Below are 27,826 nucleotides of genomic sequence, written 5' to 3'. Positions count from 1 at the left end.
GATCGGGGCTGTAAACGTGGTTTTTACTCCAGGAAAAGCTTCAACTCCTTAAATGTTCAGCTCCCTTACTTTATAATGATTCTTCACTTTTATAGACAGATGTTTTAATAAAAACATTTCACCAAAATTATCTTTGGTTTAATAGTGGTGATAAATCTGGAGAAGATTAAAAAAAAAAAAAAGAAAAAGAATTGCTAAGGTGCAGCGCTTAATAAAACCAAAAAGCTCACTTCGGCACTTGTTTAAAAAAAAAAAAAAAAGCCTGACGCAGAAAAACTAATTACAGTGAATGATGGTTAATGTGCATAAGAATTATAAAAAGCATTACTGTATTGCTGAGCTTGAACAGATTTTAACATTGGCTGCTGTTCATGCAATTTAACCATCCAGACTTTCCAGCCAGTTGGAAATACAATGTTTTAAATCAGCTCCCCAAAAACAGATCTCTCTGCTTTTCTACTTAATTTCAAAGTCTATTGATTTTTATTTTCGTGCCGTCCATTGGGTTGACCTTTTTCTCCCAAAAAAAGAAAAAAAAGAATAAGTTACATGTCTAAATTTGTTAAATATCCCAAAAAAACTAAATCTAAAAATATCCGTCTCCCCTTTTCCTTTTAAAAAGTAAAATGAAAATGCCTAAACAGATCCTTAATTGGTGCGTACCTCAACATTCCCTCCCCCAGCGGCAGCGGCGGCCGTTAACCGTAACGTTAATGGCTCCCCAACCCATCAACGTTTCTCCCAAACCGCCACGCCGGTCAGCGAGCGCCAGGATGAGATGTTCACATGGACATGTGTTCAGGAAGCACGTAGGAGATGTCGTCCCACGGGTGGCGGTACAGACCCTGCTTCAGCCTCTTCTGGTCCAGGTAATGCCCTAAAGAAGAGGAAGGTTTGAAGCTGGGTAGCGTTTTTTTTTAATCATCATTATTGAACGGGACTCACCAATGAAGCCCATACTACGGCCGAGAACGAAGATCCCATTCAGAGCGCCGATCTCCACAAATTCGTCCGCTTCGTCCCTGGAGCCGGTTTAACAATCAGGTGAGAAACGCAGGAATCGAAGTCAAATTTTATCCGTGTGGCAGATTTCAGCAACAAAACATCATAAAAACACAAAGTCAACAATTTAAACATCGACTTTTACCATCATTACACATCAGATTATTGATTGCTAACATTTTGTGATTAGTTTCCAAAAGCAACTCCAAGCTGGTGGGTTTTTAGTCTGGATTTAAAGGAACTCGGTGTTTCAGCTGTTTTGCAGTTTTCTAGAAGTTTGTTCCAGATTTGTGGTGCGTAGAAGCTGAATGCTGCTTCTCCATGTTTGGTTCTGGTTCTGGGAATGCAGAGCAGAACCAGAAGACCCGAGAGGTCTGGGAGGTTGCCATGACAACAGCAGATCTTTAATGTGTTGTGGTGCTAAGCCTTTAAAGTATTTATAAAGGTATTTTCCCCGAGCTACAGGAAAAAATGTGTGGAAAATCTGAATTTTTCCAACACATCCTGGTAGAAACATTTACAAAAAACATTTCACAGCAGGCGGGAAATTTATTTGGTTAGAATTAGTTTAATTTTAGAATACTACTTATGTTAAGTAATAAGGGCTGAAACAATATATCAAATTATTTTTGATAATCAGTTATTGGAAACTAATTTAGTGATCAATTAATCATTAATTGGAGAACATTTGCTGAAAGAACACACTCCAACCAAAACTACAAAAATAATAAAAACATTTTGCATTTAAGATAAAAAAAAAAAACCTTTGTAAATATGTTCTACCAAAAACTCTCAAGTGGCAGTTTTAGCTTCACCTGGTTCAAATTCTGTTACAACACAACAACAACAACAACAACAACTTGTCAAGCAGTTTTTGATGTCCTATTATCTGTTGGTTGGTACAAAAAAAATTAAAAATCACCCATTCACAGAAAGAAAGCAGGAACAGTTGTCTCAACTCAAGGGGACCTAGAGCCCCGCTTGCATCCGCTTCATTCACAAAATAACAGAAAAACTATCATTTAAGAAATCCAAAACAAAAACTGGGAAAATAAACCATTTTAAATAAACAAAAACCGATATAGGAAAACGTTCAGCCCAAAAGTCCAAATAAAGTCGGAAAAGCAATTTATAAAAACAAAAACCTGCACAAAAAGAACTAGTATTCCAAAAAAACATAACGAATTTGTGGAAAATAAAACCATCTATAGGAACAAAAACCTCCTCCAGTAAACAAAAACACTCAGGGCTTAAACCTTAAAAACCCTTTAAAACATACAGAAAAAAAAACTTAGTGGAAGAAAAAAAACAACCTTTAAAACAAAAACAAACCCTACTTCAGGAGGAAAAATTAAAAAAAACTTAACTACTTCCAAATCTAAAAGAGAACTAAAACTTAACAGATAAAACTCAAACCATTAAAACTAAAAACCTCCCTTAAGTAATAAAACGGAACTTAAATCTTTTACTTAATTCCTCTTCAAACAACAACAAAAAACAAACTTACCCAACCCACTAGAATTAAGTGAAAAACTACATTCCTCCTCTACCTATACTTCTCCCCCCACTCTTTTTCTTCACCCCTCCATTCCTGCCTCCCCTCTCTCCCCCAAGACTTTTCTCCTCCCCCACTTTCCCTCCCCCTCCTAATCTTTAACCTTACCCTAACCTCACCTAAACCTAACCTTTCCTCCCCCACCACCATCACTCTACATTCTCCGCCCCCCCCCCTCGTTTTCTTTCCTTCCACTTCCCATTTCCTCCTCCTTTGGATTATGAACACCAACATAACAATTCACTACAAGCTGAGCCCAGCTCAGATGAAGCAACTGCACCCCCCGGAATATGCCAGCCATATTCTACGCAGCCCACACAGCACATACAAACCAAAAGGTGGCGCCCTGGAGCACACCACAAGCACCATACACCAGCCATAAAAGATAGTCCCTGTTGCCCAAGGTGGCTCTTGATCTCGAGTGAGACTGCATACCCTTTGGGGTACCTAACGGGGCTGAGGACCATTCGTGGGGAGCCCGCAGCCTCAAAGAGTGAATCACCAACCTTACACTGTATTGCCATCAAGTCAACCAGAAAGTGTTGAGTTTTTCCCACATGTTGGTGTTAAAAGCATTTTCTTTTTTTAGCTGAAAATATATTATTCGCTAATAAAATGATCAAACATTCACTGAAGGAATCCCATGTTGGTACAATTTAGGCACTAAAATGTGTATTTTCCTATTTAAAAAGAAACTGAATAATTGTTTTGTTCCATCTTTTAATGTTTTACTAATGCCATATAAAAAAAGGCTTAAATGGTTAAATGAAAATGTGCAAATTATTTTTCATAAAAACATAATCCTTTATTAAAATAATTAGTATTTGCAGCCATATAAGTAATAAAAATGTAAAAAGAGAAATATGTGACAAATATGAGACATGTAACAATTTAAGAAAAAACAAAATAAATCTTGCAGATGAGCCTGTGTTCAGATTAGAAACCTGCAGCTACACATTCTGTTCCTCTGATGGAAAAATGTTGCATTTGTTTACTGCAGTCACTCCTGAAGGGTCGGCATCCTGCATGTTTAAAACACCACAACTAAGAGATCGTTCATTTGCAGAACCTCTGCAGAATTTTGTGTCGCTTGATTTGCATTTCCATTTGAAGCGGCTGCATTTGAGCAGAGACGCTGTTAAAAACCGAAGGGCACGTTCCCCTGAGGACTGGAGTTTGATTTCTGGTTCGATCAGGATCGTATCGTATCGTCTCACCGTGTGAAGCCTCCACAGGTTCTGAGCAGGTCCACAAAGGAAACGCCAATAAAACCGTCGACATTCAGGATCAAGTTGGGTTTCTAGAAGAAAAAGAAGAGTCATTTATTTACGGCAGTTTTTATTGGTTCAAAAAGAATAAAAGCGATACAGTTTGTACATCAGTAGAAATCCGATATAAACTTTTCAATCAATGCTAAACTGAGCATTTTAAGTTAATTTAGGACATGACTTTTTCTTGATTTTATTTTATACAAAACAAGAATACATTCTCCTTCAATAGATCTCAGCATCAAAATGTCAATTAAACCAAATGAGACGTATATTTATTCCTGAAGTACCTTGGAAGTAGTGATCTTCTCCACCTCTAGTGCGTAGTCGAGCAGCTGGGTCGACGGGAAGTGCTGCTTCACAAAGTCCTTCAGTATCTGGACTCGCATGTCCGGATTGTTGACCTGAAAACAAAATGAACTGCATTCAGTTTTCCGTTTGAAACAGTCGCTTCGATTCATCAAAATTACCATTGATACCGTCTGTCACGATTAATTCTGCTGGGCGACAAACTGTTCCACAAGTTACTACGATAAATGATAATTTTAAGTGATATAATGTAAGGTTTCCCCCAGAAAACCTGCTAAGCCCAGCGGGTGGATGCCAGAGCAGTCATTCCTCATTTTTTATCTCATTTTTGAGAGAAAAAATGTTTAAAATTGACAGGAAATTTCAAAATATCACCTGATAATTATGTGTTATTGGAAGATTGGGAGAGCAACACCTGAACACCAACTATAAAGTCTTAAAAAAATGAAAACATTTTAAAAAGACTTAAAAAAAAGAAGTTAAACACTTAGCCTGGTGGGAGCAGAAGTAAAGCCTGGTGACCCGCCAGGCTTATATTACACTGAGGGAAACCTTGATAGTGGCAATGGCAAAAACACAAGAACACATTCTGAAAGATCAGTAAACTTTAAATTGTAATAAGCATTTCACACTGGAGCTGGAAGACATTTTAAATATCCAAAGTAAATAAACAAAACGACAAATAAAATGAATTTTGAAGTCTTTGTAAACAAAATTGTCCTTAAAAAAAAGGCTACATGAGACTAAAAAGAAAGTGAAGAGTTTTATCACCCAGTTTTTGGTAGAAAGAGAGAAAAAAAGAGATAAATGATAAATCATGCCAATGGAAATTGAGCTTGTTTTAATTTATAATGCAATTAATTGATTTATTGATTATTGTGACAGACGTAGCTAGTAGTCATAATCAAGAGCGCTGTTGAAAACAGGAAGTGCTTACCGATTTGACCCTGTGGCCGATGCCCATGATCAGCTTCCCGTCTTTCTTCATCTTGTTGACGAACTCCATGGGCAGCATGCCGCTGTCGAACGCCTTGCTGAACTGCTTTGCTGCTGCATCCAGAGCGCCTCCAAAACGATCCCCCTGACCACAGAGATAGATTTTATTTTAGCAGAAAATTTCAGAACTTAATGCTCTTACAAGCAAAACACAAAATGTAAATGAAATTTTACAAAAACTGTCTGGAATTTTTCAACTGTTTTAGGGTAATTGTGATGCGCTGGATCCAAAAATCACATTGGTTTTGCACAATCAGGTCAACTTTCTGAACTGAGCTACATATTAGTTTGGGATGCCGTCATGTTGGACTCTAGAGAGATTTCCCTGCTGCTGCTGAGCATATGAGGCGTTCGAAGAAACGGAAGTTCATGCACTTAATTTTACGCAATGAAGACGCAACATTCAGCTTACATGTACTTACCCTTATGAGTGTTCATTACAGAAATCCAAGTTTGTAACATTTAATTAACCCTTCTAGGCTGAATGTGTTGGCGACAATCCAGCCAAATTTGCAGTACGGTAAACCCGCCTCACGTTGCGCTATCTGAAATATTCCAACAGTTTCTGAAAGGGGAGACGTTGCGCTTTCCAGCCGATATCGGGTTATTACGGTAATTTCACTCCCGCTGTAGCAGGAAGTGAAATTAATCTGAGGGGAACTCTTAATAGATGGTAAATTGTGAAAATAATTTGCTAAATATTGAAAGTTCCAGTTGTTATGGATAAATGGGCAAATATATATTTAGTCACAGGACATTTAAGGAACTCTGTACAATTAAAATAAGCAAAAATATCCAGGCGGAGATTTGAAACTTGGGTCATAAAGGGTTTTAATACACTCCGTTAGAAAACAATTTCCTTTCTCCTAAAACCTTTTTTGGATGAGAAATATCAACAGAAATGAACTGATGTCGTCACAAAAGATCGGATTTTTCTAAATCAAATTAGAATAAAAACCTGACCGAGAAAAATTTATGTCATTTTTGGATTCAGCCAAAAATGACATTATGCAAAAACAAAACAAAAAAACCCAGACAATTTACAAAACCAATTTTTTTTTTGTGACCCAGTGTGATAAACAAAGGGATATTTCTGACACATTTTAAGTTGAAATATTTCAGTAATTGTTGGAGATTATGCGAGATGTTACTGACGATGGTGAGCAGCCCAGACGTGAGGCTGGAGATGAGGTCTTTGCCGGCGCGAGCGCAGACGATGGTGTTGTGAGCGCCGGAGACGGCGGGTCCGTGGTCAGCCGTCACCATCAGGCACATCTCGATGAACTGACAGGCGTAGCGCGGCAGCCTGAACACAAACAGCTTTAAATGATCACATCTCCACTCCGTCCAAACCAGTTCTCAGTAAATCTGACATGATAATAAATTTGCAGGATGATAAAYTGTCCCAGTAGTTATTGCGAATGACAATATTTAAATAATTTTCAATTAATATATTGAGAACGGCATAAAGTACGCTCTCAAATACCAATAACACGTAATCTTGTGCAGAACACTTAACCCTAGGGTTGGGCATTTACTGTATCGTTTATTATAATAAACTTATAAGAATTTTGTTTAGATGTTTCCTTACTGGGCTGAAAACTATTTGCAAATAGAAAATCATATGATGGAGAGACAAAATTAAACATTTGTTGATTTTTTGCTCTGCCAGTTTTTCTTTTTGGATTTATTTAAGGCTAAAGAGTGTTGCTTGTATCCGTTTCCAACAAAAGGGAAAATAGTAAAGCAGTTTTAGATGTTCTTTTTTTTTTTTTGCTTAAAAAAACAACAACTAAAAATCAGAATAAAATATTAGTTTCAAAATTACAGATTTCTTGTTGTGGACGTATCAAAATGTGAAAAGAACCTCAATTTATTGCCACAATAAATTACAATTAATGATGTTTAAAACACTCCAGTTTTACCCTTTTCTCCACCATTTGTTTAATAAAAGCGTCAATAAATCTGAAAATGGAGTACTGCACAGTTTAGTAATACAAATCACACTTATTTATGACTGGCGTCCTAAAAAATGCGTTTCAAACGGGCCGTATTTGTGTTTTTGGGGCTATAACTGCTGTGACACACAGCAACAGTCACACAGTTGCATAAACAAAGAAGTAAATTGTTCCAATTGTCACTTTTATCACAATACTACCACAAAATATCATAATAAAACTTTAAGTTGCTCAGACCCACTTAACACTGGAACTGGTTGATGTTTTAAATAACCGAAGACAGACGGCAACCAAAACCAATAAATGAAACCATTTGCAGCTGAAACCATAAACAAAATGGATTATGATGAAATTATGAGCTCATCCCAACTTATGTGATTAATTCCCTGCTCAGTCTATTTTTTGAGCCATTTTTAAGATATAAATTCACAAAAACAAAAGAAACTGGTGGGTGGAGAAAACACGGCTGCATGCTAGGTGAGGCAAACCAGCTAAACTGAAGACGAATGGGAAGGGCACATTTTATAACCTCAGGTAAACAGGCAGGTGAGGCCATGATGGCTGTCGAGTGGGCGGGGCTAAACTGGGAGACATAAAACCGACTGGGGCAAAACGAGAAAGCAGGAAAAACTGGAATCAGAACACAAGCTGTTCATTTAATATTAATATCCAATCAGCACAGGATCAAGTCTGGAATATTTCTCCTGAAAAGCCCCTCCATGGAGCAAATGCCAGACTTTTGGGACTCTGTTCTGGGAACAAACCAGGAAAAATAAAAGACAAACGTCACTTTTTCTGTCGGTTTTCATGACACCAACCTGCGCTGGAACCAGAGCAGGCCCAGAACTCCTCCGATGCCCATCTCCTCCTTGAACACCTCCGTGATGGCCATGCCGGCGTAGATGAGCTCCTGGCCTCGCTCGTCACAGATGCTCGTCATGAAGGAGGCTGGCTTACGGATCAGGCCCAACTCCTGGTTTAAAAAAAGGTATAAAAGAAGCATTCCAACACTTTGCACTGGTAAATTCTTGAGCTTACTCATTATCAAAGTGCTGAAGGTTTCTCACCCGAGCCCAGGAGTAGTCCATGGGTACAGTTGGAGGAGGGACTTCCTGTGCAGGAACGATTGTGCCCTTGGCCACCAGATCATCATAAACGCTCCTGTTCCATTGCATACAGTTAGTAAAAGCCCAAAAAACAAAGTGCTGTTAAAATGATTAATTCCTTACTTGATCACGTTGCCCAGCTCATCGAAGCTATTCGGTACGTACGCGCCGGCGTCCCTCAGAGCCTGGTTCTTGGCCACTGCCGTCTCCGACGCCTGGTGGGCACAAGCTCCCGCATGGCCGAACTGAACCTGCAGGTGGCAGCATCACCTGGTGAACCCAGTTTTCACTCCAAAGCCACCTTATTTGCAAATACGGTTAAAACTTACCTCTGAAGCAAACATGGTGGCACATGTTCCGATACACCAGCACACGACGGGTTTAGTTATTACGTTGTCTTTGATGCCCTGGCAGATTTTGTACTCATCTGTGCCTCCAATCTAAGAAACGGAGGAAGATTATAGAAATGAGAGGCTGCCGCAAACAATCAAATCAACACGAGGAACTACTGGAGTGACTCCCACCTCTCCCAGTACCACGATCATCTTAATCCCTGGAGTGTCCTGGTAGCGCAGGACATGGTCCATGAAGGTAGTGCCTGGATATCTGGACAGCAAAAAATATTTAGTTCCACCTCAAGTTTCAATTGTCACTTTTAAAGGGCACCCATTATTAAAAATTCACATTTTTATACGTCCATTTGGGTCTCAACTGCTTCTACAAAACCTCTGGAATATAAAGTTGCAAATTAGTAGCCACTGCTCCTCACCTAGCAACCCTAGTCCGTTACCTAGCAACCCCAGTCCGTTACCTAGCAACGTCAGAAGAGTTCCATAACAGACACATTTTTTTTTTTTTAAGACTGCAAAAACTCAAAATCTTACCAAGTATTTTTGGTCTTGTTTCTAGTGCAAATATCTCAGCAAACTTGAAATAAGCTAAACCTCATTTATAAGTAACTTTTCAGCAACTTATAGAAGCTTGTTGCAAGTAAACAATTCCTTAATATTGATGAAAAAGTTCTTGTTCCATTGGCAGATTATTTAATTATAACAAAACATTTATCCCCATGTTATAAGTTAATTTATCTACCAATAGAACTTTTTAAAAAAAATCAATACTAAGGAATTATTTACTTCAAACAAGCCTTTATATCTTCCTGAAAAGTTTCTTTTAAATTAGTTTGTCTTACTTTAAGTGTACYAAGATATCTGCACTAGAAACTTGACCAAAATTACTTGGTAAGATTTCGTGTTTTTGCAGTGTAGACCTCTCTTAACTTGTTCAAGGATAATTTAAAAGAAGGTGCCTGTACCTGTCTCCTCCGATGGCTACGCCTTCATAAACGCCATCTGTAGTGAGGGAGATGATGTTGTTCAGCTCGTTGGACATGCCTCCAGAGCGAGACACGTACGCCACGCTCCCAGGGCGGTACAGTTTGGATGCTAGGATGTTGTCCAACATGCCGCCCGTGTTGCCGATCTTAAAACAACCCGGCTTGATCCCACCAACCTGGGGTTCACAATGCAACATAGCAACTCAATCAGGGTTTCTCAGAGTTTAAATAGCTTAAATTTGAGACCTTTTGGAGAACCCAGGTTAGAAAATCTGCTTTTATTTAAGACTAAAAATGATTTTACACAGTTCTAGACCCTGTTTGGTTTTTAACTGGCATGTTTGGCGAGTTTAAGCTCTGTACCGTGGCAGGACCGATGATGGTTACGCCTTTCTCGTCTGCGATCTTTGTCAACTTCCTGGTCTGAGCTTCTGGGATGCCCTCAGCTATGATGGCGATGGTGTGAACCTGAAAACATCCCAGACAAACGTTAGATTGATGCACATTTGTCTGAATATTCGGTTACTCACAGCTTCTCACGGTACCTGTGGGTACTGCATGGCCTCCAGCGTGCTGTCGTACGCTGAACGCAGGGAAGCGAAGCTGATCATGACGTCCACCTCGGGGTGCTTTTTCATGGCGTCGGCCATGTTCTTGTAGACAGGCACCAGGATCTCCTTGTGGCCCCAATAGAACTTCTGTTTGTGATCGCCACTGAAATACAAAACGGTTTTCACTTCAATAAAGTTTGCAACTCTTTGCTAAGCATTTCTAATTGAAATTTAATGCTGTTGGTTATTATACTTTGTTGATTTGAGTTGATAAAATAAAGTTAATCACACAATTAGGATACCAGCTTAAGATACTTTCTGTAGAGCAAATCTGTCCTGGTGTCATCTTTTCTACATGGTATGTCCAAAATGCAAAAACAGGACATGATTTTAAAAAAAAGAAGAAAGAAGTATTGTTAAAATAAAATTACATCTTCAAGTTGAAATGGTTTTTAGTTCAACTGCGGTGATTCATTCTGAGTTTGCCGTGTCAGATTGTAAAGTTTTCCACCCCACTGCAAAAGTACAAAATCTTACCAAGTATTTTGGTCAAGTTTATAGTCTTAGTGCTCTTGAAATAAGATAAAACGAGCTCCTATGTCTTCCTAAAAAGTTACTTGCAAGTTAATTGTAAGTAAATATTTCATTAATATTAATGAAAAAATACTATTCGCATTCGAGAAAAACACTAGTTCCATTGGCAGATTATTTCACTTATAACAAGCGATTTTTCCAAGTAAATTTTTTTGCCAAAGAAACTAGCGCTTTTTCACCAATATGAAGGAATTATTTACATAAAACAAGACTCCATTTCTTGCTAAACAGTTACTTGTTTTATTATAAACTGGAGCATGCTGGGAAACCCACGTGAAAGGGTAAACGATGGCAGCCACGGAGGGTTGGTCTCGGGAACACACGTAGTCAAAATCCAGCATGCCCTGCACGGCGCGCGTCTGCATGCCCCAGACGATGGCCTTGGTGCGACTGCTGAACAGCGTGGTTGCTTTGGCTTGTAGGAGAAAAGAAATAAAATAAACATTCAAACTGTTATTTTAAAAAGGAGCAAAGCCAGTTATAAAAGGACGGGAGTCGAGGTAAGTTGGGAAAACTGCAGCGATGGGAACGTCAACAAGCAGAACATGAGGGATCTCAGTCTGAGGACAAACGTGGAGGAGGTGGGAGAAAAACACCGCACCAACACAGCAAACCACTTCAAAAAGTAATTTCACACCCAAAGCCATCTTCAAAATGGAATTTGTATCAACCGCCAGACATTCTTAACTCAATCATTTATGTAGCAAATACAACAAAACACAGCTACTTTCACACTGCAGCCTGAAGTGACCCAATTCCAGTTTTTTTTCCAAATCGGATTTTTTTTGTGCCGTGATCGTTTATACTTACAAATATAGGCGACTTGTATGTGATCTCCAGTGTGAACTGCAAACGACCTGAAAGTGTCCTGCATGTGCAGTAGAGTGCGCAATGACGTCAGCGTGCTCAGGGTTTTGCCAACCGCCATAAAGAAGAAGGAATGCTCAGTATTTGAGGAAGTAAACATGGATGCTAACGGTGGAGCTTAGCTTACGATTCTAAAGTTGTTGTCCGACCGGAGCAGCATATTATCATCAACATGCTGACTTCATTATATACGGACTATAATGAAGACTATAATCCTCATTATAGTCCGCCATTGTTGTTTTTCTTCCCGCTTGTGGCGCTCGTTGAGTGTTAATGACGTTGAGGTCGGATCAATGCGACCTGGACATTCAGGTTCAGGTCATATTTGAATCGGATATCCAAGTGATCCGTGTCGCATTCGAAAAGAATCCGACCTGTGTTGTTCAGACTGTCATGAAAAGATCAGATACAGGTCGCATTACGGCAAAGAAAACAAAAAAAAAGAAGTCGTAATTGGGTCACTTCGGCTGCAGTGTGAACGTGGCCTTATTCACACCTTTCCTGGGATTCATTAGAGACGCCACAATCATAAATGAGCAATATTGTTAAATTACATTTTCTCCCCTCAGACATTTCTACCCCTTTTCTGCATCAGTGCAGGTGAATTCGCTCCGTCAGCAACTCGGCCCCCTTGGAGGGCTGGAGCCGAGTTAGCAGGGAACCAGACGGTTCTCAGAGCTTACATTTCATTTGTTCTGGTAGAATCAGTTTCATCTCCTCTCAAACAGACATCTTTACCATCTTAAAGCTCCTTGGGTAAATAATTGAACGTACAATGGTAGCATTTTAAGGAACAAATTAATCATTTTCCTCCTCCGTTACGTTTCAAAGCTTGTTCAAATCACTGGATTATGTCTTAATTTACATAATTATATTATATTTTGTCAAAGTACCTCTGGGAAATTTATATAATTTGCAAACTTATCAAATTAATTTGCAGTTGTGAAGAAGCAGAGTGAGCTAAATAATGCTTTGCCGCTCTAAAGCACAAATAAAACACCGTTTCATGCTGCCACCATTCATTAAAAAGGTTTAAAAACATTCAACCAGACAGAACCGTAAAAATGTAAATATGAGAGGCTCAGGAGAACTTTCAATACTCTGAGACATATCCAAGGTGTTATTTTTATCTTCATGTCATATTAGTGTTCAATAAACTGCATTATATAACTGTGCCGTTTGAAAAGTATGACTACACATCCAGTTGGTTCAGATCCTCTCACTATTATGATGAAGGTTATAAGTAATTAGTTATATATCAATCTTTTTTTAATTCCAGGGCAAAATTCTAAAAAAATTTCAAGTATTAATCAAAAACTGGTGCAAAAGTTTAAATTTGTTGCTTTTCAGAAACTAAAATCCATTGAATTTGTTTATGTCCTCTTCAAACACCCAATTTCAGAAAATGTTATTTTTAAATCAACAAAAAAAAGTGGCTAAACTAATAATTTTTAATTATATCATAAGCTTGCTGATGACAGTTAATGTGTGTTTAAAGTAAAACCTGCAGAGGAACTTTTGTCATAAATTCAGTAAGGGTGTATAATAGTCGTACGCATAATTTTGACAATGTTCACAATAAATTCAAACTTAAGCACTCAAGTTTTTGTTTTTCTGTTTTACATGAATCAAGTCTATTTCAATGCATCTTAAAAAGCTCCACAATTGGCATTAAAATGTCCATGATCGAACGCATACAACATGCAGCAATAAAAAATAATCAGTCTCCAGATTCTTTACCTTCTTTATATCTGATCTTTAAGAAGTTAGATAGATAAAAGTGTTTATAGATTTTTCATAATGCCTGACTAGTGGGGGATACTGTCTCAAAGCTGCAGTACGTTTAAAAAAAATGAAAAATACATAGGGTGATTGACAGCGTTAAGACCCGCCTCCTGGCTCTGATTGGTTGCTACTAGCTGGCACTCAGAACAGGTAGATGAGCTTGATTTTTTCCACAGATTAAACTGTCAACATAGTGACAGTATCAACAAATATTTTTTTATAGAAGTTACATACTGCTTCTTTAAAGAAACCACATCCTGTTTTCTGCACTAATTCGGTCAACTTTCTTTTATAGTTTCTAAAATGATTCCCTAAGCATTAAAAACTCAATCATTAAACTTTAATCTGTGGAGGAGTGTGTTATTTTTTTCACATTCAAGTTAAACCTAAGGTCAGTTTAAGGATAAAGAGAAAGCAAGGGGGCAAATGAAGGTTAACAAAAGGGTTGGGGGGCTGGAGGTTTCTCACATCCATCCATACCTCCACTGCAGACCGAAGAAGCTTGAGCTTCTGCAACACCACAGGGACAGAAATAATGACAATAAAAACAAAGAAAGAAAAACAAAAAGAATTGAGTCTGGCTTTACTGCACTCATTAACACTCCTAAAATGCAGTGGGAACTGCGTCATGTTTGCAAGCACACCCTTTAAAAGCACAGCAGAGGAAAGAGTGTGCAAAGCTCAGCTGCTACAGGCCATGCCTCTCTGCTGCTGCAAGGAGCAACATCTAAAAGATTCAATTAAAAAACTAGATCTACTGGCTGGCATCAAATATAACTAGCAACTTTTCTGAAMCTTAATAGTAAAATGAGGCGATTTTAACAAGTAGGGGTACCACTGTGTAAATGTGAAGCCTAAAAATGCAGCCGATCGCAGTGAGAGCATGGCACACCTCTAACTTACCTTTCCAACCATCTGTGACCACATTCTTCAGAGGCCACAGTAAAGAATGAAGAGATTCTTAGAGAAACAAGCATGGAAGAGCATAAATGAGGACAGTTGGAGCAGCAAAACCAAGAAAAAGGGTAACAATACAAAAACAGTTTGCAGGGATAAAGGAGCAAAGGTAAAAAAAAAAATAAATGGGGAGGGGAAAAAAGCGAGATAAATTACAGACAACTACCTATAAGTGATTAATATGTGGGACTGGTTCAGCCATAAATACCTGGTGGAAGGCCTGCTTTTGACTTTTTGGGCGGGGTGACGTCATTTGTAGTTTTGGGTTCAGAGAACGAAGCCGTTCTTGATGAAGCCGGAGTCTGAGAGAGAGCAGGGAGGAACGATTTAATGGAACCAGAATGAAAAGAGCAGCGCAACACCAGAGTCTTAAGAAAAGTTTAGCCAGTTGCACTCAGATTGTACCGACTGCTTCATTTTAAACCTGAGTAAATGATGCACTACATTTTGGCAACTCATTTTAAACAGTTTGCACAATAAACAAATAAAAAGTTTACTGTGTAAAGTTTCCTCATGGTGTAATGCAACATAAAAGAAAGATCGCTTAATATGTAACAAGTCTGTTCTTGTTTGGACAAAGTAAAGCTGCACAAACTGGTTTCAAGGATGATACATGTCAAAGATTAAACCTGCATGACTGGATTCAGAAAATCTTGTAAATACCAGAGTTTAATACCATCAAGTAGATTTTTGATAACCTTTTCTCTCAAAAACAGCTCACCGGTAAACTGCGTTACTACATAAATATAATAAATAAATTAGAGATGGACAAGACTTTTAGACTGAACTCATGTCGTTTTTGTACTGTACGGGATTTTATGTCTAATGCTCATTTTGCAAGGTCCAAAAATGTTTTAAAAAGTGGCAAAACTGCATAACCTCACAGTGAAACAGAGACTCCATTTGGTGCTGCTTTATGCTCAAACAGCTTTCATTTTTCAGATGGATGAAAAGCAGCTGAAGCGATCGTCATTAAACTTTATGACATCCAAAGCAATGCAAACCTTTAAACTAACAACCTTGAAGGGCAAGCCGAGTTATCAGAGTCAAAGTGAAACATAAAGCAACAAGAAAGCAGGAGGAAAACATGAATTTCTGAATATTAGCTGAATGTTTGGAATCAGCCATAGCTTGATGATTTTTTTCTAAATATGCAGCTCTGGAAAAAATTAAGAGACCACCTGAAACGATCAGTTTCTCTGATTTTACTCTTTATAGACACATTTTTGAGTAAAATGAACACTGTTATTTTATTCTATGAACTACTGACAATATGTCTCTGAAATACCAAGCAAAAATGTAGTATTTATTTGGTTAAAATAAGGAAAAAGATGCAGAGCTTCCAGACCTCAAACAATGCAAAGAAAACAAGAAGTTCATATTCATTTAGAAACAACAATACTAATGTTTTAACTCAAGAGTTCAGAATCAATATTTGGTGGAAAAACCAGGAGGTTTTAATGCGGTTCAATGCAGTGATCTCTTCATTTTTTCCAGAGCTGCATGTTTGAGAGGTGAAAAAAGTTAGCATTAGCAAACCATCACTGTAAATACCTAAAGACATCATGGCGAAATGTTAAGTCTCTTAATTTTTGTCCACAGCTGTATATTGTATAATGCTAATTTCGTCAACTTTTATACAGACTAACAATTAATAAAAGCCATTTAATTAATAACCGACCAATAGGAAGCTATGGAGAGGAAGTGAACCTACCATGGGGCTGCTGTTGGCGTTGAGGAGAAAGTTGGCGGTGTGGACGGCGACTGGAGGCAGGTTGGGGATCGGCCGGTGACCCAGAGCCATGCCGACGATGGCCGTCATGTGAGTCTCAGTTCCAAACACATAAATAGGAATACCTGTGGTCTTCCCTTTAAAAAAAAAACAACAAACAAAGAAACGATACGTTTTCAGGTCATCAGTAATCAGAACCACTAAAGATAAACACATGGATGAGTTTCTCTAGATCTCCCTGAGACATTCGTCCTTTTAACCCTGGAAATGTTCTTCAGGTGATAGAAGGCCGACTTTGTAAACGTCTTCATGTGACTCTGAAGGTTCGGGTCAGAGTTCATCACTACACACCTGATTGCTGGTTTCAATCTTTGAGAATGTATGCAGAATTTCACTCACCTACTTCCCCCATCACCCTCAGGCCTTCCTGGTAGTTGGGCCCGCCACGCCGCACAAATATGCTGACCTCGTGCTCCTTTAGGGGACCTTGGTAGTCTTTAATGGCCCTGACGATGCCCTGAGGGAGGAAGAAGTGAAAGCAGTTCAATCTATAAAGACATTAAACCTCTTCAAGAACAGTAAACTCAGATTTCAATATAAACTGTTAAGATTTTGTTTGATGAACCACAGAAAGTAGCACATCATTTTCATTAAAGAATTAAAAATCAAATGCAAAATACATCAACACTTCTGATGAAAAACTGAACAAGCTCAAGAGGTCTTGTTTACCAAAATGGCTGATGCTGCTGGAAAATATTTCATACAAGTTGCACATCTCTTTAGGCCATAAACTGTCACAGTAATAATTGTTTTGGAATATTTTCAAGTAGTGCAATGTTCGGCCTCTCACAGAGCAACGTCTTTAATTTTATAAACACCACTTTACACTGAAACGTGAAGATATTTTAAATATCCAAAGCACAACAGCCAAAATAATAAATAAATAAAAACCAAACAACTGGAACTATAAATAAAATGTATTACGATTTCTCTAAACAAAATTAAAAAAAAAAAGAAATTAAATTATTGAGCTCTTTTATTTATCATGCAATTAATTTATTAATTGCTTATTGCGACAGACTTAACTTCTCTAATTTGGCAAATATGATATTTCTTAAGAGATAAAACTGCAGTTTTCTTCTGTTTAAAAGGGAAAATGACAGAAGATCCAAGATCTAAGAGTGATTGATATAACCAACTCTGTTAACATGTTTTACCTTGAATGTAGCTGCGACGTTGGTGAAGTTTGCAATACTTCCTCCTATGATCAGCACTTTCCCTGCAGGGAGAAAAATAAATTAAAAACTAAGATGTTTTTGATGTAATCTGACACCTAAAATGCAGAGAGCAAAGCAACATCCACTCTCTGAATATTGACATCTCAGGAAAACAATTATTTAAAAAGAAAGTTTTTCCCCACTTATCAATTATAAATATCTGGGTTATCCAAAACAGGTTGATTTCCCTAAAGCCGTTTCAACTCTAGCACTTTTTTTTACTTTACTTAGAAAACCAGCTAAAGTTTCATCTGTGTTTACCTTCAACATGTTTCTCTCGAGTCATCAGAGACAGGATGGTTTTTGCATAGTCGTAGGTCTGCTGTTCACTCGGCGCACCGGAGTACTCGCCATAGTTGGCCAGCTCATCCACGCCACCCAAGTCGCATATTGTGTCGCTAAAAATAAAGAAAACATTCAGTTGCGGATCAACAGATGATAAAAACGTGAAGGGGCTGCAGGAATTGTAAACAAATCTCATTCGAGCCTGAGATGCTTTCAAATTTCAAGCCAGAAAGAGGACGGACAAAATGTGAAATATGTAAAACTATGTGCAGTTTTACCAGAAAAATAAAGAAGCTCATAAAGTGACTGAGCTACCTGTAGACCACAGAGGCACCTCCTCCAGCCACCATGGTCCAGATCCTGCCTCGAGGGTTCAACAGGGTCAACTTCAGACTGGCTCCACTCTTTGCATCCAGATCTGCGACGTAGGCTTCCTGAAATTATTTTTAAAAAGTCAGTAAAGATGGAGACATTTACTGAGAAACATTTGTTACATTTTCAGAACTGTAGTTCACATTCACGCTGCACCGAGTCAAACGACCCAAACTGAAAAACATGTTTCCCCCCCGTCGCCTGTGGGGGCGCTGCACCAAGAACTACTGAAGGAATCGACACAAAACCTCTGAAGAAGACGAGCCCCACTTCCTTCTTCACAACATGTAAACAAAAACGGAGAGGTGTCGGATTTTAGCGGTTGTAGGATTCCTCCATTGGTATACATTACTGGTTTGGACATCCTGTTAGCCGCCAACGTTAGCGACGCTCCTGCAGGCGCCATTACTGCGAGTCACTGAATCATGTCCGCAAAACCAGACTGTTCCACTGCGGGATGAGCAGGAATCCGTCACAAAAATGATCGTAGCGCCTTTATTTATTATCCAATTTCTATAAAATATGGCTTAAATTAAAGCTGAGAATATTGCCGATGTTTGTAAGTATTCTCCCTTGATATAAACCTATAAACAGTTTGGTTTTTGTCAAGATGCAAGAAAGGACCAAGCAAATTGCTCCTTTATATTGGCCAGTAGTTTATTACATAATTGCCGCTGTTAAAATTAGTTTGTCAAAATGTGACAAACCATGACTCACTTTATGAAACATGTCATCCTATTTGATGACTGTTCAAACAAACGAGGCAATTAATCCAGTTTTTGTAATTTATTAAAGGTTTTTTTTTTTTTAAATTACAGCAGCTGCAGTGCGCCACAGCAAAGAGGAAATAAGTTAACAGGTAAAGCAACTTTAAATCATTTATATTCGCTCTCCGCGTCGCACGCAGACCAGTTGCCATGAAAACCGACAACATCTCCGTTAACCCGCAGAGCAGAGAGTAAATATATTCCGCTTGCATTCACACTGCCTTCAAACCGCATCACAGTTCACTTCAATCGGACCGAGACAGAGGTTCCTAGGCGGATCAGAGTTAGCCGTTTTTGGTCCGCATTAGAATTCAAATTTGCATTCACACTCCCAAAAAACAGATCAGACTTCCCAGACAAACAAATTAGAGTAGGGCTGCACCGATTCCAGTTTTCTGTAATCGCCAATTACTGATCTTTTAAAAAGCTTAACCTGCCGATTTTGGCTGTTAAATTTTTTTGTTGTTGTCCAAAATGTTGCTCATTATAGCAAGAAAGTTGTTGAGTTGGCAACAGTGGGGTCATTATTGTTACTTATAAACTTGCAGACATAAATTAGTGGGCCAGTCTGTCAGTCAAACCTTCCTTACTGGAGAGCAAAAGAGGACAGTGGTTGATTCTTAGACCTTTGCAGAGGTGGATAAGATCAGTGGATAAGATCGGCTTCATATGTAAAAATTGGCTGATCATCGATCTCCCAAAAGTAAGGAAATCGGCTGGCCGATAAACTGATGCACCCCTAAATTAGAGGCTGATTAAAGCGGACTAGATCGGGCTGGTGTGAATGCACCCTAAATCTTACTAGTGTCTGTAAAATAAAAAAGTCTCCTCAGAAGATGAATAAACAAATAAGCACCCGATACCTCGGTAGTCATTAATAGTTAAAACGATGAAAGTGAAGCAAAGGTAGGAACCTGAGGAGGATAGCTGAGCTCACCTCTGGGTATGCTTCTCTGCCGAACGGAGGAGGAAACTCCACGTCACCCCACTTCGACTTGCAGATAAAATCGGCTGTAGCGTCAATTTTGGCTGCCATGTCGAGGACATACACTCCGTCCTTTGTGACGACTGGTTAGGGAAGTGAAATTACAATTTTTTTTTTTACATTCTGGCCACCAATTGTCACAAAAAAAATGTGATTTACTCAATCTAAATAAGATAATACAACGTTTACCAAGAGGGTTGATCTCAAGGTAGGTGAAGTAGAGGTCCTCATACAGGTTGAAGAGCCCCACAATAAAACTGGCCAGCACACTTTGAGAGAGAGAGAAAAAAGATAAAAATCAAAAGAAATGGGTAGGAGTGAAAGGTTTTGGTAGTATGTGAAACTTAAAGAGAACACCATTGACCATAAATCTCCTGTTTATAAGAGATAAAGATATTTTAAAGATGTTTGGTTGAATCTACCACTGAAGGTCAAACCCAACAGGAAAGAAGAGCTGCAGTGAAGGCTGGGAATCTCCGTATTTACTGGATGTAAAGGTTATCTTGACATTTGAGTGTTTTTTTTTCCTTTTTCTTTTTTTTTCCCCTACACCAGAACATTCACGGGGAACAGCTCCTCTTTTTAAAGCGTCTCAAAAGCAAAAGATTACAAAGAAAGACAGGAAGGAAATGGGTGAGGTGTCAAATTTATTTTCAGCTGTGAACCGTTTAGAAATAACCCGTGAACTCCTTCAGCACTGGTCTAAAAACCAACAAAACACAAATTTCGGTATTGCTGGCATTCCATATTTACTCCCCAGAAGAGAAAGTGTAAATATTGACACAAATACTTGTCCGTACTCTTTCTTGTCGTCGGGAACGTGTGTGAGGAGCTGCTCTTTGACTTGGGCGTCGCTCGGTTTGTCGTCCACGGCGACGGTCAGCCTCTGGGCCTTGGCGTCCACGTCACCCACCTCCACTCCGCCTTCGTGGTAGAAAAGTACGTGGTCGCCCTCACGCGTGGCGTAGATGCAAACGTAAAACTCCTCATCCTGAACGGGTTAAAACACGTGAGCAAACGAACACGTCACACCGTGTTTGGACAGGATATGATGGAGCAAGTCAAGATGAACATCAGCTTTCAACTCTGTTTGTTCATCTCAGGAGATCTGTGAGTAATTGTTAATCCTGACTCAGCGGTCGCTTTAACTGTTCCATATTTAACTGGTCTTTATTTTTTAAAGTTAACGGAAAAATCTGAAGCTCGTCCATCATTTTGACAGTTTGCAGTTCACTCCCCTGGCTCTGCAGACGCACGGGACACTTTAAACTTTAAGCATAGAGAGCATCGCGCTGAGAAAACTAAATCAGTCAATACCAAAAAGCATCTCTTCTGAATACCATCTGCAACAGAAGCTGAACTAAATGCATCTTGTTGACGCTGGATAGTTACGGGCAAGACGCTTTGGAGCGAGTCTGGTTAAAAAGCCCATTTCAGACTTTGGCTTAAGTGGCAAGTTTAACAATCCTACAGTACAGAGCAGAGAAAACGCTACATTGTCTTTATTTACAGCTTAAAAGGAGAAGTAGACAGTTGTTAAAAAAAATAAAGTAATGAGTTAGACTGTAATAAACGATCACAGCTTTGATCGAGCTGCGGAGATAAAATCCTGTCAGATTTGCGCTCGACTTATCCTGCACCAAAACGAAAATCAAAATGGAGCCGGGAGAAGTTAYRCWGCTTTTTCAAATGGAGCGCTAAAAACGAAAGCAGTAGAATCCCAATTAAAATAATAAGTCGGGTTTATCTCTCTAATTAAAATAAATGATCTCTAATTAAAATCAGTCACTCAGGTTGGGTTCAGATTGGATTTTTTTTTTTAGGTCCAATCTAAATATTAGCGCAGATTCTCCAGACGCCACCAGGAGGAAGTTGTGAGGCTGTGCGTTCAGATCGCAGCAGGTGAAACGCTGCTGGAGTCTCATCATTTAAGAGTTGACGTTTCATTTCATTGTTCCATCAGTGTTTTTTTTGTTTTTTTATGCTTGATTAATGTGTGGTAGGATCTGGAAAATATATATCCTATGTTAACATTTAAAAATTGACGGATAAAAATAGAAAATGACGGAATATTTTTGACACTGTCAGTCAAAATGAYGGGCAACAAAAGAGACTAGCGCGACCTTGTCCTGACCTATAAATCAGCTACAAGCAGCATTCATCGTCGTCGGGGTGTGGCCCGAATACGACTCGGCGTCTAGAGTACCCAGCATTCCTTACCTGTGTGTGTGGAACAAACGGCTCAATCAGGAAGTTTTTCAGCACACCTTTTGCCCTTCCAACCTGGCGAAGACAAACACACTCCGGTTAGTTCAGCCCGGCTGTAAAGGAGGCTAATTGAGCAGGAAGTTAACATGCAACCCTTGGAAAGCAGCCAGCCATGTGTGGTGAAGTGAGAGTCTTGCATCAGTGAAAACCGGTCTGGTATGTGTGGATCTCTGGTGGACTAGAATAGCCCACCTCCTGACTGAGCAGCTCCAAACGACCCCGGCATTGGATTGCATCATATGTAAGGAACTCGTCCGCTAATGGAGCGCTATCCGTACCGCGTTGAACACAACTTGGTACCTGCAGTTTACCACATTTACCAGGGATCTCGTTTTAATTTGTGTCTCCGTTGGACTTTTACACTCCGATATTCACAGATAAGTGTGATCTAATGAAAATGACACTTTCAGATGGTACAAAGGTCGTATTTTTTATTAGGGCTGTGAAACGATTACAATTTTTTAATCTGACTAACCGCAGAGTTACTGTAAACTAGTCAGAATTAATTAAAAACTTAGTTTATAAATGGGTTCTAAATGTTTTTATTAGGGCTGTAAATTGATGCAACATGGGATCGTTTCTTGTGTCTGTGATGCTTTTTATTCATCAGTTTATTTGTTCGTTAAGTGTTGCTTCTCGGACTGTCAAGATAAATTCTGCTGGATGATGAACTGTTAAAGCAGTTATTGCAATAAACAATAATATTGCTGTTTTGAGACCATTTTTAAGTAATATAATGGTATAATAATGCAAAAACACATCCTCAAAGATCAGTAACCTTTAAATTCCAGTGAACATTTGACACTGGAACTGGAAAACATTTTAAATATCCAAAATAAATAAACAAAATGAATTTTGAAGTCTTCATAAACAAAATTTGCTTTAAAAAAAGAAAAAAAAAAGAAAGGGCTTGTTGAGAGTGTGGTGGAAAATTACTACAAGTTAACATCTGCTGATCATGTTATATGAAATGCTTGTGAACTCTCACCAGAAGAAGCTGTGAGTGTATTGAACACAATGTCTGAATAAACCTGACAGTGATTTCACCTGACAGCGCTGGGTAATTTTTTTTTCTTCCCCACAACAACAAGACCAAAGCAGCAAACTGAACTTTTATCATCCAGTTTTTGGCAGGAAGAGAGAAAAAAAAGAGAAACAATAAATCATGACAATGGAAATGACGGAGTTTGTTTTAATTTATTGTGAGATTAATTATAGTGACAGGCCTAGTTGCTTCCATCGTAAATAGGTGCTGGTAAAATGATGTTTTGCTACAGTGAAATAATTTCGGGGTTCTTCCTGTGCTCTTGAGACTCCTCTCTCACACGGTGTGACATCACCCCTGTCGAGCAATTTTATGACCGTTTATCCCAAGCAGGAAAAACAAAGCTGAAATGCAAATATGCAAGTATGTGCTTACTAAACAGTTTGGTTAGAGGAGGTAGACGGGGGAAGGAAGGAAATGGTGAGGTGTTGCTCTTCAATCTGGGAGAAATTGCCGTTCCAGTTTCATACTTATCCAGCCTTACCGGTTTGGTCAACTGGGTTTCTATAAATAGTGGCACAAATTGCTTTCAGACAGCGCTGGTCTTCAGGTTTACAGCTCAAACTTAATGACAGAAACTAATATGGTGATTGGGAGGGCAAAGTTTAAGGCAGGTGAGTCAAACTCGGGTTCATTTTGGGCCATGTCAAAAATCTGACTGCTCTTAAAGGGCCGGTTGTGTCTGAATGTGTTGATAAAACCCATTAAACTGTTAAAATATTAATACCTGTCCAACCAGGACTTTGATTGTTTTTATGTCTTTCTGTAATCAAACTTTTGTGATGCCAAGTTAGAAATATTTATATAACCACAGGAGCCCTGATTACTGTGTGAGAAGATATTTGAGAACAAACCACACCGTGTGAAACATCGGTTTGTTGTGGTTGTGAGAGTTAAGAGAGCGATACTTCCAGCAGATAACAGGAAGGCTGACCAGAGGACACCAAAAATGTTCTTTTAACCAACAGGCAACATGCTGCATTTGGAAATGTTGGTAACTTTTTGGAAGAATTAATGCGAGGGTTAATGGGATATTTGTTCACTTTTACTGATGCTACAATATTTAATCGCTAACAAAAGATGCTAAAGAGAGCCTAAAAATCTTACCTCTAACTATTTTGTGTTTGTTTTAAAGTAGCAGACTCCTCTCTCACACACAGTGTAAGGCCATCTCCATATTTTAACAGGTGGGTTAAAAAAAAACCCATGAACATATCTTGGAATCAGCTAAAATCCATTTAACCAATTTAATTATCTTTAGTTTATTTGACCCATAAATTCTCACTGGCAGATTTCCTGCTTCTTTAATTGTTAGGTTAGTCACCATCCATTTAAGTCAGACAGGGAACAGCTGACTCACTGTAATTTCCTTCATGAGGTGACCTTTAAGCCATTCCTTGACTCCCTGGAGGTCCAGGTTGATGCCCACCAGCCCCAGCTTCCCACGCCGTTTTAACAGCTGATCCGGCTTCACCACCAGCCGCTGCAGGAGGAACAAGAAGAAAAGCATCAAGGAAAAGGCGCATAAACACTAGTGGCTCCAGCATGAACTGAAAACAAGTCTCCAACTGTTTCACACAAGCAGAATAAAAGGCTTTTGGACATGAACTGAGTCAATGTCCTGCAAATTAGGAACATGAGACTCCGGGAGCCGTGTGATTTCACTCGCTGGCTGAAACAAAATGACAAAAAGAAACAGGAGCTTCCTGAACAAGTGGACTTACTTCAGACAGCAGCCACGGATGCTGCTGTGCGAGGAGGTTCAAGTCGGTCGCAGGGGTTACATTAACGTAGCGGGCACGGTTCTGTACAGCAGCTGACTGGTTGATGTATTTGTACAAGAACTCCTTCCCCGTCTGCTCCGATATGGCTTTCGCAGACATCGTACCAGTGGAGAGCACAGGGACTTCAGGGGAAGAAAAATAAAACTGTTAGGTCTCTGCAACATTAGGTATTTTCAACAGCAATAAAACTATTAAAAACTGAGGAACCAGAGACTTTAAAATGAAAAAGGGACCAATACATGCATTAAGTGAAGCAAAATTATAAACATGCAAAGAGAATAAACTGCTTGAAAGGCAAGGCATGTTTTATACACAAGACAACTGAGTGTTTTGCAGAAAAATTTTGTTTAAAAACAAAATACGAGGAAAAAAGTACTTCTAACATGTTTCCTAAAGCACTGAAGTGCAGATGTCGATTTCTGTGCAAACAACAATGTTTTAGATAATAATAAAGTATCGGGGAAATAAAAGGTCCTTCGAATGAACTGCTGAACTGAACTGCTGCACCTGCAAAAACAGCGAGGAATCCAGTTACAAAACCAAACATGGTCAGGAGGAATGCTGCAATAACACGTCCAACACTGGAGCGTCACTGGATTATTTGTTTTAAGAACTAAATGTTTTAATCCGTTGGATTATTTAAATCATCAACCTCAAGTTACACAATAATGACTTGATAGAAATTACAGTTAAGTTAAAATAAGTTATCATGTGGTAACATTTTTGTTCATCTCCTTGTAATTTGATCAGAAGCGTTTTATAAAGTTATTCTTATTAGATAAAGGCCTGAATGAGATTCTGACTACATGACAACCTGGAGTAAAAATGACAAAATCATAAAAACATAAAACTAAAATGCTTAGCGGCATGTTTTTGTGAAGAGAATCGATCTGACTCTTGTTTTATTTTAAAACTTGATGATAATGTTCTGTTCACATTAAATGTTTTTTAGCTGAATTCAGTGGGATATTTAACAAAATTCATGATCAGATCAGAAATTTTGATAATGTTTTTGTTGAAACAAGTATTTAAAATTTTAACTTGATATTGTGAGTGAAACTAATAGAGAAATGTGGCTCTTCAATGAGGTGAGGGCAGTTTTTTTTTTTTTGCATATTGTGGAATAATTATTTGGTTTAAAAGTTAAAACTCACAATTCAAGATTCATGAACTTAAAAACAATGTTTAGACAACTTGTCTCTTGTTAAATCAACATTTCTGAGTTGAAACCAAAACAATTTTCTTGTCAAACTGCATTTTCAAGGAAACAGGTGGACTCTAATTTACAAGTTAAATCACCTTCAAATGTTTTACAGTGCAGCAGCTGAAAGAATCATGTTTTTGGTAAAGAAAGCTACAGACAAAATTATGTTCTTGTATGCCAGACACATATTTTAAGAAGKTTTTTTTGAGTAAATGAGATAAAAATGTTAGAATAAGAAAACAAGATATGCTGATTTTACAAGAATAACATTTATGTAATAATTCAATCCAACCATTTCACACAATTTTGAGCATTTTTATCTTAAGCAAGAAAAACAACACTCAAATGCAATCACTTATTAAATATTTTTGCTTAGTTGTACAAGATGGAGGTAGGAAGAAAAACTGAAATTTCTCATTGCAAATCACTGAACAGCACTTATAATCCCACACAAACAGCCTAAAGGGAAAAAAAAGACCATTATTTTGAAAAACAGCACTTGACACTGGTTATCTTGCTGTTCCAGTAACAGTATCCAGCCTTACCTGTTTGGTCACCTGGACTTGTACAAATAGTGGCACAAATTGCCTTCAGCCAGCGCTGGGCTCCAAGTTTACAGCTCAAACTTAATGACAGAAACTAATTTGGTGACTGGGAGGGCAAGGTTTAAAGTATCTCAAATTAGTCCAGGAAGTTTTTATTGCTACTTGAATACACTCAGCTTCTGTGTCACTGATAACATTTTATGGCGACTTCTTTTAAAACCCCCAAGAAAAGATTTCTAAATAAGTATAATAATAATATAATAATGCAGTCAAACTTTCAGATGATCCAGTTTTCATAATACTCATGTCCAATCTGTTGTCTGAAGCGACCAAGCCGTGAAATTTCAACGACTGTACATGCGCTTCATATGTAGGGAGCTGAAACCGGAGGCAGCAGCATCACAGAAACCACAGAAGAAGAAAAAGGGGGTCAGTGGATGTGAACGTGGATGCCTCAGTTCTTCTCCAGCTGCACCGCACATAGTGAAGGCTTTATGAATGAAGCTCCTGTCCAGACTACCACACCCACTCCACTGACTCAGAAGGAAGCCAGGCTAGCTCAATGACCACATTAGCCTTTTTTCCCCCCCGTTAGCTAAAAAGATATACAAAAAAGGAAGAACAACAAAAAAGATAGCAGCTGTTTGGGGAAGACTTTTAGGTAAGGTTGGCTTGCTTTTCTCACAATTGTAAGCGAATTACTTCATATTTACCGCTTTAAGCCTTAACATGTTAACAAAAAACACAACAAGCATGTCCACGCAGTGTATCTATGTCAATGTCAGTGGCTGTAGTTCTGTGTTTCAAACTTCTCAGCATCCTGATTCATACAACCCGAAGTGCTGACAGGCTAGCTAGCATAGACTACCAGGATAAAAACACAAATATGGCGAAAGCAAAGTAGCTGAGGAACAACATTTACCTTGAGAATAAACGTTACACCTGCCTGAAGTGAAGGATTGGAGCCCCAGCCACAACTAATGCAGCTTTTCCTGTCCGTTCGCCTTATACCGGAGCCAGTTTCTGTTAGCAGCTCTAACCTCCTGTCGAACCATAATCTGGCCACCGATTACACGTCTCTGCCCGCGTCTGATTGGCTGGAAAATGGTCACGTGGTGACGTGAGTTCCGCCCACATTAATAATTGCAAACATTAACTTTGGATTTTAAAACTGGCATTTGAGGGTTAAAAATATACAACTAAATCCAACAAAATGGGTGACCTACTTTTTATGGGAGTTGTGTTTTATTTTTAGACACGAAATTTATTAAAATCAAT

The 27,826-nt window shown here is 38.7% G+C and overlaps 1 protein-coding gene across 4 annotated transcripts; it reads right to left on the bottom strand.

Annotated features, from left to right (window-relative positions):
- Nucleotides 1–246: 246 nt before the first annotated feature.
- aclyb (ATP citrate lyase b) lies at nt 247–27,631 on the bottom strand. 4 transcript variants are annotated; one of them, XM_008436634.2, is made up of 30 exons: nt 27,471–27,631; nt 24,740–24,921; nt 24,376–24,498; nt 21,923–21,985; nt 20,503–20,693; nt 19,892–19,971; nt 19,655–19,785; nt 17,894–18,012; nt 17,555–17,691; nt 17,234–17,295; nt 16,416–16,533; nt 15,999–16,153; nt 14,493–14,586; nt 14,231–14,287; nt 13,808–13,837; nt 10,949–11,090; nt 10,076–10,244; nt 9,894–9,998; nt 9,510–9,706; nt 8,719–8,800; nt 8,524–8,634; nt 8,318–8,445; nt 8,156–8,249; nt 7,907–8,061; nt 6,286–6,436; nt 5,072–5,215; nt 4,116–4,229; nt 3,775–3,857; nt 946–1,022; nt 247–877 (listed from the first exon to the last, which is right to left on the bottom strand). In XM_008436634.2, the coding sequence occupies exons 2-30, from the start codon at nt 24,896–24,898 to the stop codon at nt 783–785; spliced, it is 3,366 nt and encodes a 1,121-aa protein (XP_008434856.1). In that variant the 5' UTR covers nt 24,899–24,921; nt 27,471–27,631; the 3' UTR covers nt 247–782. The 4 variants fall into 4 exon arrangements, with proteins under 4 accessions (XP_008434856.1, XP_008434857.1, XP_008434858.1 ...); XM_008436635.2 differs by lacking the exon at nt 13,808–13,837; XM_008436636.2 differs by lacking the exon at nt 14,231–14,287.
- Nucleotides 27,632–27,826: the final 195 nt, after the last annotated feature.

Source organism: Poecilia reticulata, linkage group LG19 (genome assembly GCF_000633615.1).
Source record: "Poecilia reticulata strain Guanapo linkage group LG19, Guppy_female_1.0+MT, whole genome shotgun sequence".
In the NCBI taxonomy this organism is placed as follows: Eukaryota; Metazoa; Chordata; class Actinopteri; order Cyprinodontiformes; family Poeciliidae; genus Poecilia; species Poecilia reticulata.
Note: the sequence above shows the minus strand (reverse complement) of the source record. Positions and strands in the feature narration are given on the sequence as shown.